The sequence below is a fragment of the Palaemon carinicauda genome, chromosome 1 (genome assembly GCF_036898095.1).
Source record: "Palaemon carinicauda isolate YSFRI2023 chromosome 1, ASM3689809v2, whole genome shotgun sequence".
NCBI lineage: Eukaryota > Metazoa > Arthropoda > Malacostraca > Decapoda > Palaemonidae > Palaemon > Palaemon carinicauda.
Window position 1 is genome coordinate 189,126,744 of NC_090725.1, and position 27,268 is coordinate 189,154,011.

Sequence of the window (27,268 nt, forward strand, 5' to 3'; positions counted from 1 at the left end):
TGAACAGCCAGGGGAAGACCCTCTCTTAGGTTGATATTGTCCTTCCACCAAGTCAGACAAGACTTTATCTTTTCGGAAACCGGGATCGAGACCGCTTCTAGCGTCTTGTCCTTTTTCCAGTGAAAAGCTAGATGGTATTGAAGAGGACGGAGGTGTAGTCTTCCTAGTGACACAAATTGTTCCACGGATGACAGCGTCCCTACCAGACTCATCCACAGCCTGACTGAGCAGCGTTCCTTCTTCAGCATCTTCTGGATGGATAGCAGGGCTTGATCTATTCTGGGGGCTGATCGTCTTGTTGTTCAGCAACGTCCTCATCAGAGGGTTCCTCATCCGAAAACTGATGAGGAAACGGCAACGGAGTGGGCAACGTCTGGCTCGCTGAGTCCGGTCGCACTGGTGGATGCGTGACGGAGCCGGACGCAATATCATGGAACTGCTGCACAGTCTGTGAACTGTCAACAACAATGGGTGCGCGAGGAAGCACAGCGTCAACCCGAGACTGTCTAGACTGTCTGGGTTGTGCAGTCAACACCCTACCGGGTTGCTGAGGTTGACGCACTGCGTCAAAACAAGTCACCTCTGCTGGTTGTTGAACGTCCTGAACGTCAACAACCACCTCCGAGCGTCGCTTAACGTCAACGTGCGGCTGGCAACCCACACTGGGTCGCATCGGTGGAGGAACCACCTCAACTGGCAGACGCGAGTAGGTTACCTCAGCGTCAACAGGGCGCACAACCGACCGGTTGGAAGGTTGTTGGCCAGAAGGTTCAGTAGCAACCTTCTCCGCATTAAAGTCCTCTATCAAGGACGCAAGCTTGGACTGCATGTCTTGCAGCAAAGCCCATTTAGGGTCTACGGGAGCAGGTGTGGCAACAGACGGGGTTAGCGACTGAGGCGGTACCGTTTACCATCCCTGAAAGCCTTGTTATGCGTGACATAATTGTACAGCAAAACTTCAAAGGCTCGAAAACAGCTGTGCAGTTGACCTGTAAACAACTTGGAGCGTCTCCTGGCCAGGCGCCAGGGAGAGTCTACGAGAATTGAGAAGTCTATCTGGGCAGAGGCATGAACTCCCAAGCCGAGAACTTCTCTCGTGTCATATCAGACTCTCGCTCTATAAACCAGTTTAAAAGAAGGGAAAGCAAAGGCTGTATCCCCCAAACTCCTCCTGGTGAAAAACCAGTCGCCTAGCCAACGTAAAGCTCTCTAGGAGAGCGAGAGAGCACTAGCTTAAAAACAACGGCTTCGAAGTAGCTAGGCCTAGTGTAAGCTCTGACGTTTAGGCGAACGAGGAGCAGCAGTTACAAAAAGATCCGGACAAAGATCCTTAAAAAATCATCATGATTTAATTAAAGTCCATAGGAGGCTAAGCAGCTTTAGGCTCCTCTCCATCTGACAGAGTCCTCAAGGGAATATCAGTAGGAGGGGGAACAGCAACTTCCTCATCTACAGGAACCTTGTCCGATAAAAGCTGAGTCTCAAGCAAGGGAGAGACCTACCGTGGTGGCAATGCTTTACAAGCAGAGTCCACACTCACTGGTGCATTAGTAGCGGACCAGAACGCAACGTCATGTAACTGCTTGACAGTCTGTGAACTGTCAACAACTGAACTGTCAACCACAACAGGTGCGTGAGGACGCACAGCGTCCACTCGAGACTGCTTTGACTGCCTAGACTGAGCAGTCAAAACAACTCTAGAATGCGGAGGTTGACGCACAGCGTCAAAACAAGTCAACTCCGATTGTTAGTGAACGTCTTGAACGTCAACAGGAGCATCAGCAAGTGGCCTAACGTCCAAATGCGGCTGAAAAACCACACGAGACCGCATCGAGCGTGGTTCTAAACAACCTGACTGACGTGACTAAGCTACGCCAACGTCAACAGTAAGCACAAAGGAACGTTAGGTTGGCTGAAAGCCAGGATATCGATGAGATAAACGGCTAGACTCAACGGACTAATCGGCAGAATAGTCTTCCATAAGGGAGGCAAGCATATACTGCATGTCTTGCCATACAACCCATTAAGGATCAACGGAAATGGTTGTGGTAAGAGACGAGGGTAACGTCTGTGACCGCAACACTTTGCCTACAAAAAAAAAAAAAAAAAAAAAAAAAAAAGACTCTCGGAGTCTGTGTTACGCTTTTGTTAGGCGGCGAGCAGTTATCCGATGACTGCATAGGGTCAGAGCTGTCCTAATGGTTGTAACCAGGATGCTGGACCTGTCCTGAAAGGACTGACTTTCGCTTAAGGGCTTCGAAACCTTGTGACAGGTTTCTTATGCGAAAAGCCTTCGGATGACGAGGAGAAACAACGTCTCTCTCGTCTTATGGTAGGGGAGATCTTGGTAAGATACACCCGATACCATAGAGGGAAAACGTCTGTTCGTTGGTCAAGGCCTCTCGAACCCATAAGTCGTTTGACATTACTTCTCCCCTGGGCTTGGGAGCATGTAAGAGGTCCCGGACTAGGTGAACGACAGGCACGAACAGACGAACCCTCGGACGCAACACTGTAACACTTTGCGCATATCACTTTATCACTTCGATTTTCTGTTTTGCACTTATTTCACTGAAATCGAAACTTTTACTGATTTCTACCTGAAACACGCAATTCTACCCTTCATTAAAAGGTAGTAATTGCGAAATCAGTCGTATAATGCAAGCTCATTAATACCAGCAAAAAACAGAAAACATATTTTAAGATAAAAAAAATCAGTGGCTGGGAAAGAGACTAAACACTAGTTCATATAACTACGTTTTCAATCTCTCACCGCACATAGCCTGGGGACGAGAATAAAAAACTAAAACGTTTTATCCTTCCTCCCCGTACAGCGACTAGGGACGAGAGTAACTCGAGAACAACGTTACCCGCTTGAACGGAACGTTTTCTCTCCTCTCTCTCCCTCCGTCTCTATCTCTCTCTCTCTTTCTCTCTTGATTTCGCACCTAAGAGAAGAGCCCAATTATATTTCGTCAAAAAAACATGTTATTGACTAAAGGAAAAAACTGAAAGGTTTTTCAAATAAAAAGTTCCTTTAAAATAGAATTTAAAACATTTAAGCTAAGAAAGAATGAACAAAACGTCAGAATCGATTTACTCTTACTGCAAAGTGAAACCGTGATACACTCTCTCTCTATCGTAACGATAGAGCGCATGTTGAACGTCCTGAACGTCAACAACTGCGTAGCATAAATAAACTAAACGTTAGCTCATCTTTGAAAACAGTACGAAGACTATCAAAGAAATTCTTTCATAAAATATTACATTTAAAAAGTTTTAAATCCTTAGCTCTTTAAAAGCTAATTACGATATAAAGGGCTCAACGTTGATTAACTTCGGTTTCCAAGTTAGGACCGCCTACTCTCAGGAAAGGTCTATATAAACAAAACATTAAAATTATTTTTATATGTTTATAATAAATGGAAAGTTAATCGAAGAGGCCTAATAAAGGCGGAGAGATATAAAATATATAGAGGAAAATCTATAACGTGATATAATTACTAAAAGCCTAAACACACTTCCGTCTAAGGGAAGGGTCGGCCATTTAAAAGTGAAAAAGTCCATACTCTCTTTGTCACCATAATTAAATCTATCCAAAACAAGTTCAAGATTTAAGATGAAGATAAAACACCTGCATAGCGAAAGCTCAAAACTAGAATAAAGTACTTCACCAATTAGTTGTGAAAAAACTCCAGTTTAGCAACAGCGAGTAAGTACGTCTTGTCGATAGCTCGACAGAGAGAAAATTGAGTTCTTTGTTTACATTGAGTACTGGGTTTCTGGACGACAGATGGCGCTGTTGGGCACACCCGCAACCTGTGTAGCGATCGCTGGCGAGTTTTACCTTAGAGTTTTCTGTCGAGCAACAGAGTTGCAGCTATTATAATCACCGGCTAAGTTAAATATTGAAAAATGTCCTGCCACTGTTGTACACTACGTGTGGAGACACTTGCCAGAGTTAGGGCGATCAGCTAATTGAAAACTTGAAAACACAACGTGAAATTGTTGGTCAATAAAATGTGACGAAAGTTAATAGATTATAAAATACTTATTTAATTATTATCTAAATGCAGGAATTCTCATTACATTCATAGCATAGTTACCTTGCGATAATAAAATCACCTAATTGATAACAGTGGAGGCTTGAGTTGAAGGTAGGTTATGAGATGTCTAATCCCAATAATGTTGAACTAGAGAACTTCCAGTTTCTGAATGCACACACTTGGAACACATTTGCTTTGTATGGTCATGGGTTACTGTACCATATTAATGATACAATGGCCGTCCCAGTGCCATTGAAGACAAATCTCTCTTTTAAAGGACAAAAGGTTTGTATTTGTGAAGAAACAAATATAATGTAACAGAATACCAACACTAGAGCTTACTCTAAATCCTTTGAACTTGGGGTGATATATACCTTAAAATAAACTACAGGAAATCAATAAGTTCATAAGGCTTAGTATGCTATACTTACACAGTTTTGTCCAATGGAGTAATGATTCTTGATAGCTGGCTTAAAGCTTGTAGAGTAAGTGGCCATGTATGGTCATTAATAATCATATCTCTATATGAAATCCTAATTAAATGTAAGCAAACAACTTCAATTGCTTTCTGTAACAGATTCATACACTGGATAGTAGTAAGGGATTTCAAAATAGCAAGAGCGGGAACTACAAGACCTTCATATGAATCAACAGGATCAAAGTTTGTTGGTGGTGATTTTGAACCATCAACTTTCTCTGATGCAAACATAGTATGTACTTCTTCAAGTCTTTTGATACTAAGGACTATAAGCTGGTTTTGAACACTGTCACTATCTTCATAATCCAAACTCATTTTGCTTAATACATTTTGCCATTCATTGTTAAGAACCCATCTACCCGAGTGGCTGGATGATTTGCTGTATGTTTCTAATGCATCACTAGAAAATAAACACACCATCTGTCGACTTAAACGAGCTCTTCCTTTTGGATTTGTTACTACTAACTTAGGCCTTTGTTTACTATCTCTTAGCAATTCTGTCTGTGCTCCAATATTCCTTTTGCCAACAGAAGTGCTAAAATCAAAATGGGTTTTAAAGCTAGAGCTAGGTTTTACGGGGGATCTTTTCACAGCCAACAACTCTTTTCTACTTTTCTGAGATGGTGAAAATGATTGTTGCTGAGTCTGTTTTTCTAAACGTCGACACTGACTTTCAAGTTCTTCTATTTCCCGGTTTTTAAAATGAAGTTCGTCTTGAAGTTTCTCTATGATTTTGTTGTATTGTTTTATTTTATTTTCTGCTTCCACTGTTGCTAACGCTGCCTTTTCTCTACCTTTCTTTTCTGCCTGATCTACTATACTATATCTTTCTAATCTCTCTGCAGCTAGGGCTGTTTCTTTCCTTTTAAGTTCTGATCTCAGCATAGATATTTCCCCATGTTTCAACATAATCTCATCCTGAAGCTTTGCTACATCACTATCAGTCCATTTTGAGACATTTTCAGATTCGATTCTATAAGTGTCTCTGCTGGTGCCTGCCTGAGCAACTGGAGCTCCTCTGTTGACATTATTCCCTTTAACAGGAATGGAGTTATATACTCTTCCAGAATTCTGATATGCTTTAGTTGCAGCTAATTTTTGAGAGTCAGAGGTTGAAGCAAAGTCATTGAATCTGCTTGTATATGCATTACCTTTAGTGGATTTATGTGCAAGGTGATCTGAACTCTTCCCTTTTGAGGACCTAATAAAAGCTTTAGAAGTTTCATGGGCTGTACCTTTTGCACTTGAAAAACCACTATCCTCTAATAACTCACCATTCTCATTTCTCTTAGACATATTAAATGTTTCAGAAAATGGATTAACATTGTTTCCCTTCGTACTCTCCCCATGCATATCAACGGTACACATCTGAGTGGCTAAAACCATGCATTCTTCCATAACATCCTCATCCAACTCTTCCCAAACATCATCATCCTCTTCTTGTGCTGTATTGGAACTGTAATGAAACGAGAACATTTTATAAAACACATGTGGTTAGGCATCTTGTTACATTTTCTCTACAAGAATCATTAGTTGTTTGACATATTTTTTATTTCAGCAAAAAAATAAGATGCCCAGTGGAATAAACTGTAGATATGATCATTACATTTCTAGAATCTCATAGCACTTGCTATGAGAAAAGGAAATTCACTACTAGGTGAAATTGAAGGGACAGTTGGCTATAAAACGATGAAAATTGGACAAAAAAAGTCAGAATTTTTTCTGTATACAGTTTTCAGTAATTTAATTAAAGAGTAATTGGGCAAAGTTCACAGCAGTTCTATGATTATTGGGGATTACCCATTCCCTTGCCTATAAAACTGGTGTATGTGATAAATATTTGGATGAAGGGATAAATTGACTAAAAATATGATAACATTCATTATATAGTACAAGTTTCAGCATAATTGACTACAATGTTTCCTATGTTCTTGACACGATGATTATAAAACCAGACCCTCAGTTATCCCTAAGAACTGGGTGAAGCAACATTACAACAGATTAGCCCCGACAGGGTCAATCATAAGCCTGTATCTCAAATGCAATTCGAAGGTCTTTCACTCCAATTATCAACCATTTTATTACAGAATTTTGAATACAATTTTATCATTTCAATACTAACCCAACATTCATTGTGTTAAAAGTCTGGATTTGATTGACTGATTTGAAGTTCTCTGGCATCCTGACATCGAAGGTCATTGACGCCGATATCATTTATTATAAATGCAGTATATATTAAAAGAATATTCATTAAAACTAGAAAAGTAAATACTGTATCTTATAAAAGTTAAATAGTATTAAGAAGACCTGCTTCTGATATAAATTCAAAAATGCCACTAGCACTGTACGACACATCATGTCCAAGGATCTTGGCAAGGATGAACCTACCATCTTCACCCCGAGCCTCAAACAGATATCTATTTCTTTCTGTGCTATAAGTGGGGCATTCAGTCAACAAATGCCTCACTGTCAAGGGTATTGAACAGTCGTCGCAATATGGTTGTTGTTAGCCAGCCAGCAGAAACTCATGTGTCATCCGAGTGTGACCAATGCAGAAACGACAAAGGGTAGTCTCCCATTTTTGGGGCATCCCATTATATCTCTAAGGGGATATAACAATCACAATTTCTCTCTTCTTATTTTCGCTTAAACTATCCCAATGCTGTTGCCAATTGTTATCAATAAAATTCTTAATTTCTGGTAAAAAATCATTACAAAGAATGGGATACCTTTATGGTAGCAACTCGGCAGCAGCACTCTTTGCCAGTGAATCTGCCTCTTCATTTCCAGACACACCTACATGTGCTGGAACCCAGCAAAATCGAACTGTTGTACCTTTCAGGCTAATGATTAAAAGCCACTCTAAAATCTTCAAAACTAAAGGGTTACTAGAATTAAAACCTTCTAAAGCTTGAAGGACACTTCTTGAATTACTAAAAATGGTAAAATTGCCCTCCTCTCTTAACTCTATTTTCTCAATAGCGGTTAGTATGCCATATAATTCAACAGTAAATATGGAAGATATTGGAGGAAGTGCACCTCTACAGTTAAAAGAACTACTACATACTCCAATCTAATGCCAGCATCAGATTTGGAGCCATCATTATAAATGAAAGTTGATTCCCTATGTTCCTCGAAATGTTCCATAAAAAGAGACCTAGCTTCTAATTCAGTATTTTTCTTTAACACCAATAAAATATTTACAAAAAGATATCTCTGGTAAATTCCACGGAGGTGTTGATGATATCTTAAATGGAAACACCTTACCTCTAATTATATCAAGACTATTTAATAATTATTTTACCCAAAAGCCATAAGGTTGAGGAAATTTTGGGTGCAACTCAAAGTATATTGAGTGCCTTACAAGGCTTGCAGTCTGAAAGGCTAACAAGTTAGGGAGTCTTTGTAACCTAAACCAATACCGAATAATGGAAGACATTCGGTAATGGTCTAGAGGTAACTCTCCGGCATTAACAAGGACACTTGGGATAGGTGAGGTTTTAAATGCTCCAGTGGACAATCTAATACCAGCATGATGTATTAAATCTAATAACTTATTTTACTATAAAATGAATACAAGTAGATTAAGAATGTGCTTTTATATTGTTTCTGTGACCTTCAAATATGTCAATAATGTATTTTTTTCAAATTTCATAGTAACAAAACCCAAAATAGGCAGACTTTCCCAATGTTCAGGAACGAAACACCCCCTATCACCATTATTTCTTATGGAGAAATTATATTCAGTTAACACGATAACTCCAGGAACATAACCCTCGCATTAATGGGGAGTTGACTGTAATTTTATTTCATTTGTTTATTGTCCATGAATTCTATAAGTAAATTGGTTTGTCCCCCAGAGTACAGGTAGTACTTTCAAAGTCAGGGATATATTCATTTTACTAAAATCTTTTATTTGGGTAACACCCAAAAAAGTTACCCAGCCCCTGATCTAGGCCATCTAAGCGACAGATTAAGCTCATGATCTTGATGAAATGTGATACTTCCAAACCAGACATCGGAACCTCGAGGGGGCTACATCAGCTGAGCTGGTGGCCACGCTCACAGAGAGGTTTTTCGGAAAGTCATAAATAAATATTAATATCCTGATCATTAAATGGTTCCACTTCAAGAATAACTGATGGTTCTCCTTATAAGCATATTAGAAGATTTAATGTTTCTTCGAAGGTCTTTCCTCTCTGCAACAACATTCCGTGAATGGAGAAAAGAGGAGGTGGAAAAAGAATGGGTGGAGTCATTCTCACTTCTAGTACACAAGTTTCTACCTCAAGCAGTTTGCGAGGGAATAACAGGGAGTTCTCTTCACGAACTCGACCTGTGAGAGAAGGATTTCTACGAGGTAGGCCACCTAAGGTGAGGCACCTACGAGGACCATGTCTACAGCATCTAATTATTGTGACGTCATCTGTTGCAGATGGGGTGTCACTCAAGGAAAAGGAGGAAAAGATTCTGGCACCTTTTTGAACCTGTAAAGAACATTCATTTAAAAAATAATGTTTCTTTTCCAAAAAACCAGTAAAATTTGAAGCATTACAAACATTAGGCAAGGTGCTTATGCGAGTACGTTGTGGTGAAGCAACAGGTTTGTTATTTGTATAACCAATGGTTGTTGGGTTATGTGAAAGAGGTAGTTGGCGATCATATGCTGAAGCTGATGATGGTACGCGACCATTTGTATACTGTATGATCTTGGATTGTGGCAGCACAATCAGAACGAGCATTATCGTGCGACATGGTATTATATCCATCATGTGGAGGAATATCATCAGGTGTTGAAATGGCAACGAGTTCAGTAACATCATCACATCTGGGCACAGCTGTGCGTTCAGTGACGTCATTACTCGGGTGCACAGCGGCACGTACAGACTTGTTTGCCTGATATCACGACCGGGCTGAGTCACGCATGGTGAACAAGGACAGAATTAGTGAATGTGTTGTAGTTGCTATCGATTTCCAAGCAGTTCGCTTGGAAAGAGAATACATATTAGGTTTGGAGCAACTTGGCCTGGCCAAAGTTGTGGTTGCGGACACAGCCGAAGCAGTCCGACCAACCTTGATACATTGTAATGGCAAGTTCTGGGACAAGTCCATAGAACTCGTAAGAGGAGAGCGGTGCCAAGGACCCCTGGGGTACGAGGCAAGCTAAGCTCTTGAGCGGGAAAAGGAAAATTGGATCTTCCAACAGGGCTGCCTCTGTATGGGGGGGAGGAATGGCAATCTTGACTCCAGGGTTCATCATACGGGGAGGACTTTCGACGTCTTGATGGGAGATATCTCTAAAAGCGATTGATTGATTGATTGATTTAAAGTTTTATGTCATCCTGACATCTAAGGTCATTGATGCTAATATCATTTATTATAAAGGAAAAATAAAAGAGTATTCAATGAAAACCATAAAATTAAGATGCCATTGGAAAAGTTAAATAGTTGTCAAAAGACCTGCTTCTGAAATAAATCTAAAAATACCACTCGCATAGTATTAAACATCATGTCCAAGAATCTTGGCAAGGATGAACCTGTCATCCTCACCTCGAGCCACAAACAGATATCTATTTCTTAGGTTGCTATAATTAGGGCATTCGGTCAACAAATGCCTCACTGTTAAAGGTCGTCACAACTCGGTTGGTGATGGCCCCTTAGTAGAAACTAGTGTGTCAACCAAGTGTGACCAATGAGAAGATGATAAAGAGTAGTCCCCATTTTTTGGGCATCATGTTATATCTCCAAGGGGATATAACATTCATTATTTCTCTCATCTTATTTTGAACCAAACTATCCCAATGTTGTTGCCAATTATCACAAACCAACTTCTTAATGCTAGGTAAAAATTCATTACAAAGAATGGGATACCTTCTTGGTAGCAACTCAGCTGCAGCATTCTTTGCCAGTAAATCTGCCTTCTCATTTCCAGACACACCTACATGTGCTGGAACCCAACAAAATTTAACTGTTATACCCTTACTCCAATAATAAAAATCCATTCTAAAATCTTTAAAACTAAAGGGTTATTGGAATTATTAACATCTAAAGCTTGTAGGACACTTCTTGCATCACTAATAATGAAAAAATTGCCCTCGTCTCGTGACGCTATTTTCTCGATAGCGGTTAGTATACCGTATAGTTCGGCTGTAAATATGGAAGCTGTTAGAGGATGTGCACCTCTACAATTAAAATCATTACTATATACTCCAAATCCAACACCAGCATCGGATTTGGAGCCATCAGTATATATAAAACTTGATTCCTTATGTTCTGCAACATGTTCCATAAAAAGATACCTGGCTTCCATGTCAGTCATATTCTTTTCAACTCCAATAAAATATTTACAAAAAGATACCTCAGGTAATTTCCATGGAGGCATTGATGATACCTTAAATAGAAGCACCTTACTTCTAACTGTATCAAGACTACCAGTTGTTTCACCCAAAAACCATAAGGTTGAGGGGATTTTGGGTGCATCTCAAAGTATGTTGAGTGCTTTACAAAGCTTTCAGTCTGACAAGCTACAGAATTAGGAAGCCTTTGCAACCTAAACCAATATTGAATAATAGAAGAAGACTTTCGGTAAAGGTCTAACAGTAATTCTCCAGCGTCAACAAGGATGCTTGAAATAGGCGAAATTCTAAATGCTCCTGTTCCCAATATGATACCTGTATGGTGTTTAGAATCTAAAATCTTTAGTCGACTTGGGGTGACTGAGGAAAATATCTCACACCCACAAATAATTTTCGAAAAAAATTACAGCCTTGTATAACTTTAAAATAGTTTTGCGGTCTGCCTCCCATGATGTATGGGACAAAACTTTTAAAAGTTTCAAAGCATCAAGATATTTTTCTTTTAATGATTTCGAGTGTGGAAACCATGTCAACCTACAATCAAATATCAAGCCTAAAAACCTTGCTTCATTTGCACATGGAATTTGTTGACCTTTGTTGTACATATCAGGGTCTGGATGTACTCCCCGAATATGAAAGAAATGGACAACAGTAGTTTTACTTGTAGGAAACTTAAACCCATTCATATCAGCCCATTGAATAATTTTGCCAATTGCGAGTTGTAGTTTTCTCTCAACCATTGCCTTTCTAGCTCCAGCAAATGATATGGAGAGATCATCCACAAATAGTGTTGAGAGAATATCTTGGGGGAATGACTGAGGCTATCCCATTAATTGCTAGTGCAAATAGGGTTACACTCAGCACGCTATCATGAGGAACTCCTTCCTGACGTTTCATCTCTGATAGAGTTTCCCCAACTCTGTGAAAGAAATGACAAACTTATAACAGTTTGTATTTTTCCTAACATACAAACCCAAATTCTTTACTATAGGAGAAATTCTAGCGCGAGCTGGAAAATACGGCAGAAAAACCTTAACAAGGTCGTTTACGACCGGGCAGGTAATTACCCACCTGTTAGTGGTGGGGGGACCGCTGGTCAGTAGCTGCTGTTTACCTTCAATCGGATTCTAGTTAGGATTATCCTAGGGGGCGGTGATGGAGGGAAGATTTGTGTAAAGAATTTGGGTTTGTATGTTAGGAAAAATACAAACTCTCTTATAAGTTTGTCATTTGTTCCTACACTTGATACAAACCCTCATTCTTTACTATAGGAGACTTAGTCTTGAGGCCAGGGTGGCCAAGGAGTTCCCTATTCCTAGGGAAGATAGTCCTCAGACTAGACTCTTTTGAAGCAACAATCTTCCGTTAATCTTCTTTCTTTGTAGATCCCGTAATCTCAGCCCGACTGAAGGTTTGTAGCTTCGTGGAAACAAATGTTTCAGGATGAAGTGGGTCAAGAACATTCGACTCGGACCCCTTCAAACTTGGGATTCCCCCGACCTTGCAAAGGGGAAACCTCGTGACGAGTATAACTTATACCCTGTGAGAGGAATCAGATGGGTAATCATACCTTATTTCCATTGGCGAGTCCAGCTGAAACTGGATACAGACTAGGATCCCAAGATTGGAGGGAGAAGAAGACGACGAAGATAGATGGATGTCCTTCTTAAAACCTAGTGTAACCCCGTATTCTCAGCCAATGGTTACTGTCCCCTGAAAGGGCGTAAGGTAGCTACAGCACCCGTTGACCTGTCACAATAGGCCCTATAGAAAGAGTCTAAGACCTATGTGTCACGTCGCTCAAATAGTGAGCGGTGAATGTAGATTGGCGTTTCCAGACCCCAGCACTTAAGACTTGGGAGACTGAGAAATTTCTCTTAAACGCCAGTGAGGCAGCCACAACCCTAACTTGATGGGCTCTGGGTTGTGCTGCCTCTGGGTCTCCGTGAAAAGACCTCATAATAACTTTCTTGAGCCAGAAAGGTATGGTGTTGCGAGAGGTTCTCTTATTTACCTTGTTGATACTAAGGAAGAGATGATGGAGACGTGGTCTGAGAGGTCTGGTGCGTTTCAGATATTTCTTTAGCGCTCTGACTGGGCATAGTAACGACTGGTCTGTATCCTGTGTTACCTTATTGAGCCTGGAAAACTGAAATTCTCGAAATCTCTCATCGGTAGATGAAGGATTATGCGTCTAGCCACCAAGCCTGGTACGAAGTTGCGAGACACTTCCCCCCCCATCCCTTAGAATGGGTGACGACGTAAGACAGACCATGTAGCTCACTGACCCTTTTAGCTGAGGACAGAAGTACGAGGAAGACGGTCTTAAGGTTCAAAAAGTAGCCTGAGGCCCTTAAGGGCTCATAGGGCAGACCCTTCAGGGAACGTAAGACACGTCTCAGTGATGGTCTAATCTCAACTGGGGGGCAAGATCACTCAAAACCCCGAATCAACCAAGATGATGTCTTCTGAGGAGAGAGGTCAACTCCTTCTCAGTCTACAGATGAGGCTCAAGGCTAAACGATAGTCTCTCATCGCCGAGACTGAGAGGAGCTTTACCTCACTGAGGTACAAAAGGAAGTCTGGGAACTACTGATTCCTTCCTTTTTAGAACCCAATTGCTCCACATGGTCGCTGTTGTAGTGATTAAGAAGTCCATTGTCTTGGCCCCAGCAGTTAGGACTTTCTGTAGGGACCGCCTGGAGTCTTGGTTTGACAAGTCCTCATGGCTCGCGAGGTAGCCGACTGTACCAGACCACGTGTCAAGCCAGAAGGGACATTGAAGTCGCTTCCATTGTCGAAGCTTTTGTGACTGAGAAGAGCATGAAAGAGTAGAGTGTCTCTTCGAGGATTAGCCCAGTGTGAGCCTCGCCGTGAGGGGATCCAAGATCAGAGGAGAAGGGTTAACATCTCTGGTTTCGGCGAACAGACCAGTTATAAAGGTTTAAAGGTCGCTCAAGAATGGCAGAGGCAAGGGACAGTGACATTGCACTAGCAGTTAGGACAATGCCCTAGAGACTGACCATATATTACTATGGTCAACGACCAAGCCTCCTCTCCACTCCAGCTAGACCCAGGGAGGGCCAGGCAGTGGCTGCTGATGACTCAGCAGATAGACCTATAGGCTCCCCCAAACCCCCCAACCTTAGCTCACAAGGATGGTAAGGTTGCAGGCACTAATGACACTAACGAGTCTGAGCGGGACTCGAACCCCTGACTGTCAAACCCCAGTCAGAGACGTTACCAATCAGGCCACAGCCAGAAGATCAATTCTGGTCTCAGGGTTTGGGGTGGACGACATAGCCTGTCTAAGGCTAGAGCGTCAAGAGGTCAAGGAGACAGATGCAAATCACCGAGGCATGATATATTACACATAGTTCTTAGAGTCCTTAAATAGGAGGATTCTAAGTCCCTCGACGGCAGCTCTCCCGAGGAATCCTCGCGTGTTATTACAGGTAAAGTGGAGACGCGAGTAGCAGACAAACCTTATGTCTTACCCCTCGCATCTTTCTTATCGAAAGGGGAAGAACGGTAGAAGTCGGAGTGTCTGGAGGTAATGGCGAAGACCGTTGACGAGAGTCGGAAGACTCCCTGTCATCAGAGTAAAACTCTTGATGACGATGGTCGCGCGCATAGCACTAATTGCATGCGTGCGCGGACACTCTGTGCTAATTGTTACGAGAGCCCGACTCAGCATAACTGAAACTCGAAGGTTCCAAGTCATGTGAACTCGAAAGTCCAGCGCGACAGAGGCCCGAAGAATTCCTAAGGCCATGAGAACCAGTAGGATCAACATGACGAGAGTTCAAAGGTTCCCGATCATGCCCGCCGAAAGGGTGATCGTCACGAGACCCCAAGGGATCAAGGCGAGGTGAACCAGTAGGTTCAAAAAGACGTCTCCTTACAGCACGAGGGGGAGAACGTAAGGGATGAAGATAACTCCTCTGCAGGGTAGATTTGTTCTCCCGAAGGAGAATATCGCTTAGGACAAGGCTCTCGCTCCGCCCCTGGAGGAGAACCAAGAGCGTAAGGGGGACGAGCGTGGATCAGCAAACTCCTACAAGTTTTCTCTCGTGAATGGGAGGAAGGTTCTCCCGAAGGAGATCGCCTAAAACAAGCTATCTCCCTGCTCTGTGGGGAAAAGCGTTGGCATAATAACCTGTCTCTCACAAACGAGGGAGAAGTCCTCCTGAAGGAGAATATTGCCTAAGGCAAGATTTCTCCCCGCTCTATGGAAAAAAGTGTAGGCGTAATAATTTCTCTCTCACGAACGAGGGAGAAGTCCTCCCGAAGGAGGACATCGCCTAAGACAAGCTTTCTCCCAGTTCCATGGGAAAAAAGCGTAGGCGTAATAATCTCTCTCTCGCGAATGAGAGAGAAGTTCTCTCGAAGGAGAACATCGCCTAAGACAAGTTTTCTCCCAGTTCCAGTTCTATGGGAAAACGTAGCTGTAATAATCTCCCTCTCGTGAACGAGAGAGAAGTCCTCCCGAAGGAGGACTTCGCCTAAGACAAGCTTATCCCAGTTCTATGGGAAAAAAGCATAGGCGTACAGTGAACCCTCGTTTATCCCGGTAGATAGGTTCCAAACCCGGCCGCGATAGCTGAAAATCCGGCAAGTAGGGACACCATATTTACGTATTTATTTAACATGTATATTCAGACTTTTAAAACCTTCCCTTTACGTAGTACTGTTAACAAACTACCCTTTAATGTACAGAACACTTAATGCATGTACTACAGTACCCTAAACTAAAACAGGCACAAATATTAAAGGCGATTTTATATCATGCGTTTCCTAAACAGGCCAAAAAGCACGATAAAAAATGACAACTAATGTTTTGTTTACGTTTATCTCTGATCATAATGAAGAAACAGACGCATTTACACATCTGTGTATAGGTTAGTTTTTGCATCGACAGCAATCTCACCAAGTATTGATTACTGTATATGTTGATTTTGTTATTACCAATGTTTTACTTAATTTTTCTTAGGACTTCCAAATAAATGAAATGAATGCCATTTATATAATGTTTTTCTTTATGACGCCGCCTGAAACAGAAACCTTCCATTCGTTTACTGTACGCTCCATCTTCGATCGTAATAAACAAACGAAGGCATTAAATGCGCATGATGAAAGTGATAAATAATGATATCAAAAGCTTTTAGTAAATATGTTATTACTAATATTACTTACCGTATCTATATAAAATCCTACATACGTAGCAAAGCAGGAAAACAATTTTTTTTCCTTTTTTTTTGGCGTTTAATCAACAATAACAAACTGCCGCTAATGACCGAATGATAATTTACGATAATTCTAAACTGTTACTAAAGATGATTCTCCATTCCATATCCAAAATACTTTCCCTAACTTCAGTTATAAGTCAACTTGTACCCCCCTCAATTATGAAACCATCTAAAAAAAAAAAAAAAGGAAGAGAAGTAGCAAGTACTAGGCCAATTTTTAAAGTTGTCGAACAATTAAGTTACTGCTATAAAGTTCGATGTGACAGTGCAAGATTGGAGAAAGTAAGGAAAATTGAATCATGATTGATTTTCAATATAAATGAAACTTTGTGAAGCAACAAAGATTTCATTTGTTAGTGAGATAGAGGTATATAAGGAATGAGAGGTAGTGAAAAGTAGCCCACAGAGAGAGAGAGAGAGAGAGAGAGAGAGAGAGAGAGAGAGAGAGAGAGAGAGAGAGAGAGAGAGAGAGAGAGAGAGAGAGAGAGAGAGAGTTGTTTTCGTGCGCGCATATTCTTGAGACCGGCAGCTAGACGTCAGCTGATCTGATCACAGCCAAAAGTAAAACAAAAAGAAGTCAACAATACTCGATTTTTAAAACACAACTGAAATTTAAAAACAAAAGTACACGCTTTCTTAATGTGCAATTAACTATTTAAAGAGTAGCAATTTTCTAAAATAAAATGATGTTTCCCCTAAAAATAGTGGTTTGCTGATGAAATTGGATGCCATATTTAAGCTACGATTTAAATGGATGTATACACGGTATATATGCTTTACGTACGCTATTTTACGCTTGTTTTGTTGTAGGATATTTACGCTTATTCGAGATGCGATTTTTGCAACAAAGAATATTATTGGATGCAGTACTACGTATACATACAAAAGATTCATGGAAAAGATGCACATTCATTACATTTGTAGTAGTAGCCATCAGCAGCCTTAAATCCGCGATATATTTCTTTTATAATATATACATGCGTAATGAAAAAAGTCCGCGAAGTCGTGAATCCACGATGGTCGAACTGCGAAGTAGCGAGGGCTCACTGTAATAATCTCTCTCTCGCTAACGAGAGAGAAGTTCTCCCGAAGGAGGACATCGCCTAAGACAAGTTTTCTCCCCGTTTTATGGGAAAACGTAGACGTAATAATCTCCCTCTCGTGAACGAGAGATAAGTCCTCCCGAAGGAGGACATCGCATAAGACAAGCTTCCTCCCAGTTCCATGGGAAAAAAGCATAGGAGTAATAATCTCTCTCTCGCGAACGAGAGAGAAGTTCTCCCGAAGGAGGGCATCGCGTAAGACAAGTTTTCTCCCAGTTTTATCGAAAAACGTAGGCGTAATAATCACCTTCTCGTGAACGCGAGAAGTCCTCCCAAAGGAGGACATCACCTGAGCCAAGCTTTCTCCCAGCTCTTATGGGAAAAAAGTGTAGGCGTAATAATCTCTCGCGAACGTGGGGGAAGTTCCCCTCGAAGGAGGAACAAGCCTTAGACTTGCTTTTTCCCCAGCTCAAGGGGAGAAGGCAGAGTCTTCGGGGACGAGATAGCAGAGGTAAAACTCGTTGAGCTGTTCGCAACTCTTAACAGAGGAGGAAAGGTTGCTGAATGGCTGAAGTGGGGAAGCTCTCCCTCGGAAGGGGGGTAGTTCTCTCACGCAGCCCAGTTCCGAGGAAGGTTATCACTCCCTAGTAAGGGGAGGTTCTCTAAACCCTGGAGGCAAACCTCCTGGCAGCAATCTATGTTTCTCAACAACAAGTTGATCAAGTTGCAGGTTGACGAGAGCTACCTCATAGCATGGGCAGCTCATGAGCTGCCACATAAAGCGCAGGATAACGAACAGAGTGGCCGAAGCCATCGACATTGTGTTCTATGTCGCTGCTATCTGCATGTTTTTTTATTAGCCTCTCTAACACGTTTCCCCTTTTCCTTCTGCTCTCAACCGAAGAGAAGAAGGGCCGAACCCCTGCATCTTCTTCCAAGGTTTCTGAGAGACTCATAATCCTTAACTCCTTAGGGAGCAAAGGAACTGGGGAGGTTGTCCTGTCTGAAACACGAGAGTGAGGGATTGACCCCCCGAATGTATGACCAGAGATTTGCGTGTGTAGCGGTAATTGCGTGCGAAAATCTTGCGTGACGGGAGTCTAAAGACTCTGCCATAAGAGTAAAACACTTGATGGTCATGGGCGCAGTGTTGGTTGAGCGTACGCGAACACTCCGCGCAACAAGAGTCCGAAGACTCTCTGTCCTTAGAGTAAAACTCTTGGTGACTAGTTTCACGAGAACCATTAGGTTCAGCGTGATCGTGTGTGCCCCTAGAGGTTGTGTTGCGAGAACCGGAAGGGCCAGAGCAACGGGAAACGGAAGTTTCCTTTTTCACGACACCGAAGATACAGCGTGACTAAATGCATGAGAGCGCAAGTTTTCAGCAACTCGAGTTGCAAAATAAACGAAGGAATAGCACACCGGGAAACCAAAGTTTCCTTGTCACAAGACCCCAAAGGGTCAGAGATCGAGAAGTCGAAGGCGAGAGCGATCTTCTCTGAAGATAAGGAGCGAAAGCAAGGAGAAGAACTCTTTCTGACTTTTCTAGAGCAAAGGGAGATCCTCAAACTATTATGCGAAGAAGAGGGTTCGAGGTCAGGACGTGCTTTGCCCTTGGCCGCGCTCCTGGCTTTTTAGATGATCCCTCGCAAGAGAAAGACGACAGCGAGGCAGAACGATGATGAGAGGGAGCGTTCTTCTTAGGTTTGTACCAAGAGCGCATGTAGTCCAGAGGCGAGACGTCTCGGGGAGAGACAGAAGGTGAGGAAGAGCGAGAACGATGATGTCTCTTCCTATATCGCCTGTCTCTTCGGCGAGAACATCTAGGTGAAGGTGTAAACGGGCGCGTGGGAGGGTGTTCTCGCACATCTGTGCCAGCAGTAGGGCGCGAGCAGGAGAAAGTTCCCTAGCGCACAGGTGCACAGTGGATTCATGCGGGGCGCGCGGGAGAAGGCTGGCGCGTTGGTAAGGGTTGGCGCGCGGGAGAAGGCAGCATGGCTGACTTGTCAGAAGTCCTGCTATCAGTAGAAAGTTGGCGCGCGGGTTTTACCTGGCGCGTAGGATGGTGCGCAGTATGGCGCGCAGGAGAGTGAGATGTTGGGCGCGTATGCGCACATGCAGGAGAATGTTGGCGCGCGGTAGAGCGCTGGCTCATAGGAGAGCACTAGCGCGCAAGAGAGCCCCATTGCGCAGGAGATTGATGGCGCGCAGGTAGTTTGCGCGCAGGTGAGCGCGTGACACGTGATGGAGCTATGCTCTTGTTGGAGCGTATGCACATGTTGGCGCGTACGTTCTCGATGCCCTATGTTAGGGTAAGGAGGAAGCGCTCTCTTAAGTTTGTGACGAGAGTGTTTATAGTCTTGCGGCGAGACATCTCGTGAAGAGATAGAAGGCGAGGAAGAGCAAGAACGATGATGTCTCTTCCTACGTCGCCTGTGTCTCTTGCGAGAACGTCTGGGCGAAGGAGTGCGAGCTCTCCTTTTCCTCTTCTCTCTCTCCCTCCTAACCTCCGAAGAGGGCGAGGACGATGAAGAGGAGGAGGAGGAGGTACTGCGATGTTCACTTCTACATACTTGGCAGGGGGAGTCTTCAAAACACCTATGACCTCTGTAGCCAGGGCATAGGGAAAGAGGATCCACCTCCAGTGGCGACATAAAGGCGCCCGGAACACTTCCTCATAATAGAGGACATCACATCTAACAAAAGAAAAAGAAAAAGGATTAATCAAAAAACCAAAAAAAGAAAGGCTAGTCTGCCAGTAAAATAAAAGCAGGAGCAGCGGTGTTACCACTGCGACAGCTAGAATTCGATTGAAGGTAAACAGCAGCTACCGACCGGCGGTCCCCCACCACTAACAGGTGGGTAAATACCTGCCCGGTCGTTAACGACCTTATTAAGGTTTTTCTGCCATATTTTCCAGCTCGTGCTAGAATATCTCCTATAGTAAAAAATGAGGGTTTGTATCAAGTGTAGGAACAAATGATTGAATAAACGGTGTGGGAGCTCCTCTTAATTCCAATTCATGAATGGTTTTAAGAATACCATATCTCCATGAAGTATCATATGCCTTTTCAAGGACAAAAAAAGACTGTTAAATGGTGCTGTTTTGAAGCAAAGGCTTCACAAATAGAGAACTCAAGTCATATCAACACATTAGTTGTTGAGTGCATTTTTCTAAATCCTCACTGGATAGGTGATAAAATACCTTTCTTTTCCAGATACCATCAGTCTTGCATTGACCATCTTCTCCATGATCTTACATAAGCAAGATGTCAATGCAATTGGTCAATAGTTTGCTGTTAAAAACTTATCCTTACCGGGTTTTAAAAAGGCTAAAATAACTTTGTATTAACAGGTACATATTCAATCATTGCATATGGAATTCCAAAGGATCCAGGGGCTGTATCATTATAAGTGGAAAGTGCAGAATCATATTCTCTTTCAGTAAAAGGAGAATTGTATGACTTCTCCCTTCCTGTTGTGATATTTAAAACTTTCTTTTCTTCAATGTTCCTATACTCACCATGGGGTGCTACACACTTGCATGATACATTTAAGAAATGATCAGCCAGGGCATTGCTAACTTCAGTTGCTCCAGCCACATAATGACTCATTCACTTTCAATATTGGTGGTGGGTTTGGGGTTGGATTTGCCTGCTATCTTTTTTACGTTCCTCCACACAGAAGATGGTGGTGTTCTGGTGTTAATAGAGGAAACAAAAGACACCCATGACTGGCGCCTAGCTTCTTTCATTGCACGATGGAACTGTGCTCTACATTTATTGTATATAATTAAATTCTCATCAGTACGGTGTCTCCGTAATTGTGTTAGAGATCTTCCAGGGGACTAGTCGTCGTTTGAATAACCCTGTTGTTTTGGGAATTGAATTGACTCCTGCTGCATGGAGGGTTCCATTCAGTGAGTCTATGGTATCATCAATATTTTCAAACTGTTCTGCATCCCCCTTAATTTCACTTAGCTCACGAAATTTATCCCAGTTAGCCTTGTCAAGATTACATTGTGGCGATCTCTGTAAAGGTGGACCATTGTTAGTGTTTATAATGATTGGTGCATGATCACTAGTATGCCAATCATTTAACGTCCTACAATCGAAATCGAGAAGGCAATTAGAGCTTACGATTGATGGGTCAATACATGACAAGGTACCTGTCTGGACATGAACGTATGTGGGCTCTCCTGTATTAAGGAGTCCCACATCTTCATTTTCCACAATTAATGATATGATATTTCCCTTCGTGTTTGCTAAAACAACACCCCACAAAGGATGTCTACCATTCAAATCTCCTAGTAAAAGAAAAGGTTGAGGGAGTTGTTGAATCACCTCTATTAAATTATCATATGAGATGCTGTCATTTGGAGGCAAGTACAGAGAACAAATGGTGTACTCTCTTCCTATATCAATCTGTACAACCTTTGCCTGCAGAGGTGTAAGAATAGGCAAGGATATTAGGGGAACATCTTGATGAAAGTGGTCATATGGTGTCCTATAACTAATATATTCACGAGGACAAGGAGCATTACGATCAAGTCTGCTCACCTGTAGACATAATTATGGGGGAGTGCTCATGAATGAGGAGCTTGAGCTCTTCTTATTTAGCCCTTAAAACCTGACAATACCATTGCAAGATGGAAGAAAAAACTATGGTTTATTTTTGGAGGACCCCTTGGATGAAGTCTTTCCAATAGAAATTTTTGATAAAACAACATTTCCTGGTGGTTTTATTAGAGAGGGTCTTAATAGATTGGGTTTTGCGTTAGTGTTTTATTTTGTCCTTTTGATCTGATTGTAGTGGGGGATGGTAGACATCATCTTGAATCTCTAATTTATCTAAATTGTCTCCCTGTTCATCAAAAACATCAACTGACAAAACATCATACAGTATCTATTTGATGTCATAACTTTCATATTTCTTATGGAAGACGCGAGAGAAATGGAGGTCTCTCTTTTTCAATTAATGGGTGGCGAGTTACCAGGTTTTTGCATCTTCCCCACTACAGGTGCACCTAGTAACTTGGTTTCAAGTGGAATCTCCATTAAATCAGGCAAGGACACAGCCTAGGAGAGGTTAGTACTATCCTTTGTAATGGGAGATAAAGGTTGGATAGTCGTGGGCAATATCTTATTGTAAATAAACAATGGTAAATCTTTAGGAGGAGATATTCTTGCCTTATTATGCAGCCCTTTATCAGTAGATTGTGAACTCCTTTTTTGAGAACTACCTACAGTAATAGGTGGGTTAGATAACTCCTGAGGAACTTTTCCTCCTGTATTTAATGTCTTTGCATAGGTAGTCGATTTATTTAATAATCTCTTGGCATCATGCTCTATGCTTACATGTTCAATAATTGATTTATTGAGGGCAGCTGCTTCTAACTTATATAACTGGCAGCTCCTATCAGTATATTTACGATTAGAGTTGCAGTGCAAGCACCTTGCCTCAAGTGTACATTCTCTCTGGAAAAGATTGGAGCAAGTATTACAAATTTTACAATTCTTGCAAACTTTGGAAGGATGCCCAAATTTAAAGCAATTAAAACATTGCAGTGGCTTCTGCTTAAATGGTCGAACTTTAATCCTTTCATTTTCTATGTTAATGCAGAAAGGTACATCAGCATCCTGGAAAGTAAGGATAATCACTGATGTTCCAGGTACTTTATGTACTTTCCACACTGTTAATGGACACAGCCAATATCTCCTCTTCTGTGAATTCATATGTCTCTAATGAAAACCACTCCCCTTCCGTGACTAAAGTTTAGATGGGGTTTGATGTCCTATTTTATATCATCATTGTCTGTCTTTAAATTGGACAATATAACACACTGTGTGTATGACTTTGCATTTATCAAGTAACTTTTCTTCCCAAATCGAGATATATCTTCAGGTGCTATCGTTTCTACCTTCCAATGAAGGAATTTGCAGATCTTAAAATGATTTTTTGTACCGCCTGTAGATTGAGCAACAAGTCACATTGGTGGTTTCGGCTTTTTTTGGGATGGCATAACTATCTCTGCGCCTTTATCAATCCAGTCTGCTGGTCTGTAGACATCCAGATCTTCAGGTACTCCATCACACAGAGTACCCTTAATATTCATGTTACCGACTTTAATATTCATAATGTTACAGCTTGCATTGAATGCTTCATCATGACTAATAAATGATAGCCAAGAATTCCATCTATCATCTTGTAGTTTCATTTAATTTCTTCTATTAATCCGTAGCATTCAAATATCTTAAGCAGCACATCATAATTGGCTTCTAATGGAATTTCGGTAACATGTAGAGTTTTTAATTTTCCTGTGTTGCCCAAAATACCCTTTTTTTGAATATTCAAAGAATGGTCCTTTTTAGTCCCTAATTCGTCAACGACATTTTCTTTAAATAACTGCCAGAGGTCGTCAACAGTGCCTGGGTAGAGTCAGCGTATCCAGGGGATAGGGGTCCATTGCATCAAGAATCCATAAGACAGGGTTGAGATTAGAAAAAAGACTAATTTAATTTCCTTGTTCGAGAATACTAAGGCATCACACATCTGAAAGGAAATTTGCACTCTCCACTATCAGCACAATGAGAGTATACTTCCCAGATAGTCCACTCCATACCCTACCTGAAGGATAGCATCAAAATAGATATAGAGCCACGGGTGTAAGCTGAACCTGCGAGTTAGGACCAAGACCAAAAAACTATAGAATCATCCTCCCCATACCTGTAATGATGGGCTTCTGGCCAAAAGCCAAAAGTCCTACCCCAAGCCAAGCATTGGATCCCCCTGGATTCCGAAGACCCAACACTTGAGAATAGTTCCGCATAAAAGGTACAAACCACCTTCGGGATGGCTGATATCATCCAATACTCTCACATAAAGCTTTGAATGCAAATACCTCCCAACCGTGACACCACGTCCCATTCATCGAAGCTGGCAGCAATAACGGATGTAGAAACATCAACGCCAGCGGCAATAATGGATGTAGAAACATCCATGCCATTTAAAAAAATAAAAGGAAGATATATATACAGTATATACTTGTACATATGGCCACATATATAATAAGGGTAATCTTTCTCATAGAGTTGGGACAGCAACACGAAAGTAAGTTTATAAAATAGGAGAAGGTCGAAGTAATATTAAGAGGAAGAAACAGATGAGAGAGAGAGATAAAAAAATTTAGATTCGAACTGGGGGAGCAATTTCCCCAAGTTCGAGACCCCTCTTGCCCGTCACCAAGATTCAGCACGGCAATGACTTCATCAAGGCATTCTCTCATTAAGAGCAGAAGCGTCTCACACGATAGTGTCTTGCACAAGAGTGCTAGCTTCATGCCCAAGAGAGTGAGCATCTTGCACGAAAACGTGAGCATCTTGCTCGTGACCGTCTCGCACGAAAGCATGAGAGTTTTACACGAAAGCGGGAGCGTCTAGTTTATGATTGTGAACATCTAGCTCGTGATCCTAAGTATCTTGAACTTGTCCGTGTCTAGGTCGAGATCGTAAGCATCTAGCTCGTGATCATGAGCATGTAGCACGAGATCGTGATTGTGTAGTTCGTGATTGTGAGCATTTAGCTCATGATTGTGAGCGTTTAGCTCGTGAACGTTAGCGTGTAGCTTTTAATCGTGAGCGTATAGCTCATGATTGTGAGCATTTAGTTCGTGATTTAGTGTCTGGCTTGTGCCCATTATAGTAATCATCTAGCTCGTGCTTGCAATTGTGAGCGTCTGTGTTGTGAATGTGAGCATATAGCTCTTAATCTTGAGCTTTTAGTTCTTAATCCCGAGCGTCTAGCTCGTGATCGCGAGCGCCTAACCCGGGATACGAGCTTATAGCTCGCGATCACAAGCATCTTGTTTGTGATCATGGAAGTGTAGCTCGTGATCTTAATCATATGACGCTCGCGATCATGACCACGAGCGTGGTGTTGGTGATCTTGACCATAAGACGGTTGCAATCATGATCACGGGTGTCCTGCTTGAGTATGTAACTCACGATCGTGAGCATCTCGCTCATAATCACTTGTGTCTAGCTTGTGATCGCGATCACGTGAGCGTTTTCACGGGTTATGTAGAGGCTAGCATCCCAATCGTGGTCACGAGCGTCTCGCTCGCGATTACGAGTGTCTAACTTGTGATTGAGAGCGTCCTCAAGGGTTGTGTGGTGACTAGAGTTGCAATCATGGTCATGAGCGTCTTGCTCGTGACCGAGAGAGTGTAAGTCACGATCGTGAGCATCTCCTTTGTGATCCCGAGTGTCTAGCTCGTGATCGTGAGCGTCCCCAAGGGTTGTGTAGAGACTCTCCCTCGGAGGGGAATTTCTCACACCTGGAGGCGAACCTCCGAGCAGCACTAAGTTTCCCCTCAACGAGCTCCATCTCAAATTGAAGGTTAACTTAAAGCTTGTTTCTGAGTTTTCCCCCGAATCCGGAATCCTGCCGGAGTAATCCCCCGAAGAGGAAACCAAACAGTTGTACGTCTTCAAGGAGAAGAACGTGGAGATCGTGATAGCCTGCAATCTCGTGATCGTTACGATTTTTGTGGCGATCATTGAGTCAAAATCGGTCAAACATCGGATTGTTGCGAACGACATCCTGACCAGCCAGGAAGACAAGATGATGAGTTTCGCCCCTGCGATCATTGAACAGAATAAATACAGTGATACCTCGGTACTCGACCATAACCCGTTCAGGATCAGTGTTCGACCACCGATTTGTTCAAGTACCGAAACCTTTTTTCCCATAAGAAATAATGGTACTTATTTCAATCTGATGTATCTTTTTGTTTTTACTCTCCGGCGCGTCCTCCCGGAGTGCTGTGGAGATTTATTACTATATCCAGTTAACGTATCCCTTCATTGGGTTAAGGATCTATTACCAACCCCCCCCCCCCCCCCCCCTCATAGCCGCCGGGCTTCCATCGCCCTCCGGCTTTCCCATTACATAAGCCATAATTGTTAAAAAGTAATTACTCCGGAGCTTCGGCTCCTCCATATTCATATTCTGTATCAGTTCTATCATGATTTATTTTATTTTTGTAGTAATTACGGCAGAGCTCCGGCTCCTTTTAGTGCATGACCTCGGTTATTCACATCAACTTTAAGCTTCCCTGTCTTTACGTTTATATACTTAGTAAAGCTTCTGGGAAACTTTATACTTATCGACCCTTTTTTATTACAGAAAGTACGCTGTGCTGCCAAGGGCTGTTCCACTACCTTTCTCGATCCGGTAGGCCATGACGTCTGCCGGTCGCATGCCCACTGCGCGATCTCTTTTGTCCGGAAGGATGACCAGGCCCCTTACATGATCTGGTTCCGGGAAGCATGTGCGCTCTGCTACGAGCTTTCCTCCATTCTCCTCAATGATGAGGTAAGTGAGCGATGTTTTCTGCATGCTAGTTTTTAAGGCTCCGCTTTATATATTGGTCGTTGGTATTTTTTATTGCTTTCATATAGTGATTCAATGTATCCTGTTTTTTGTCCTGATACTTTCTCATACTTTCCCGTCTGCCGTTCTAAGTTACCTTCCTTTTTTCAGGCTGACGAGGATTCACTCCGGGTGGCCAAAACCAGCCTCCGCTCCTGGGTGTCTGGTTTTGGACGGAATGCCCCACCTGGTTGCCCCTACCTCCTTGATTTGGACATGGCTTCCCGGTTATTCCCTGATTCCTCCTCGGCTGCAGTGCCTCCGGAACAAGCTGCCCCCATCATCGAGAGTATCAGAGCTGCCCTTCCGGTAGAAGAGGAACACCTGCTCTCCGGAGACATCTCATCCCTGGACATTCCCACCGAACCAATGGATGAGCAGGTGAGTGGTGTGGATTTGGCAGAAACCTTTCTTTCTCCTACCCCTCCCTCTTCCTCTTCTATTCCACGGCTTTGACAAACCTCAGGCTTCTCCTTGGGACGGTTCCGTCTCGGTTCGTCCCAAGGTGAAACCTATTCGTAAAAGTAAACCTAAAACTAATATTACAGCTTCGCCTCAATCCATTTCTCCAATACCAGGACCTTCCTCAGCCCCTGACGTCCCAATGCTTTCACGCACCCCTCCCCGCCCTAAAGGACAGAAAGGTAAGTCCACTAAATCTAAG

At 42.4% G+C, this 27,268-nt stretch overlaps 1 protein-coding gene across 10 annotated transcripts in view; it reads right to left on the reverse strand.

The window, feature by feature from the left end:
- mus304 (mutagen-sensitive 304) overlaps positions 1 to 27,268 on the reverse strand; it is a 327,641-nt gene that overhangs the window by 271,083 nt on the left and 29,290 nt on the right. For all 10 annotated transcript variants that reach the window (XR_011046450.1, XR_011046445.1, XR_011046448.1 and 7 more), the window contains one exon: positions 4,478 to 5,980. Coding sequence is in view for 7 of the 10 variants with exons in the window: in XM_068386715.1 (XP_068242816.1) it covers positions 4,478 to 5,980 (1,503 nt within the window). In the remaining 3 variants the exon portion in view is untranslated. The remainder of the gene's footprint in view (positions 1 to 4,477; positions 5,981 to 27,268) is intronic.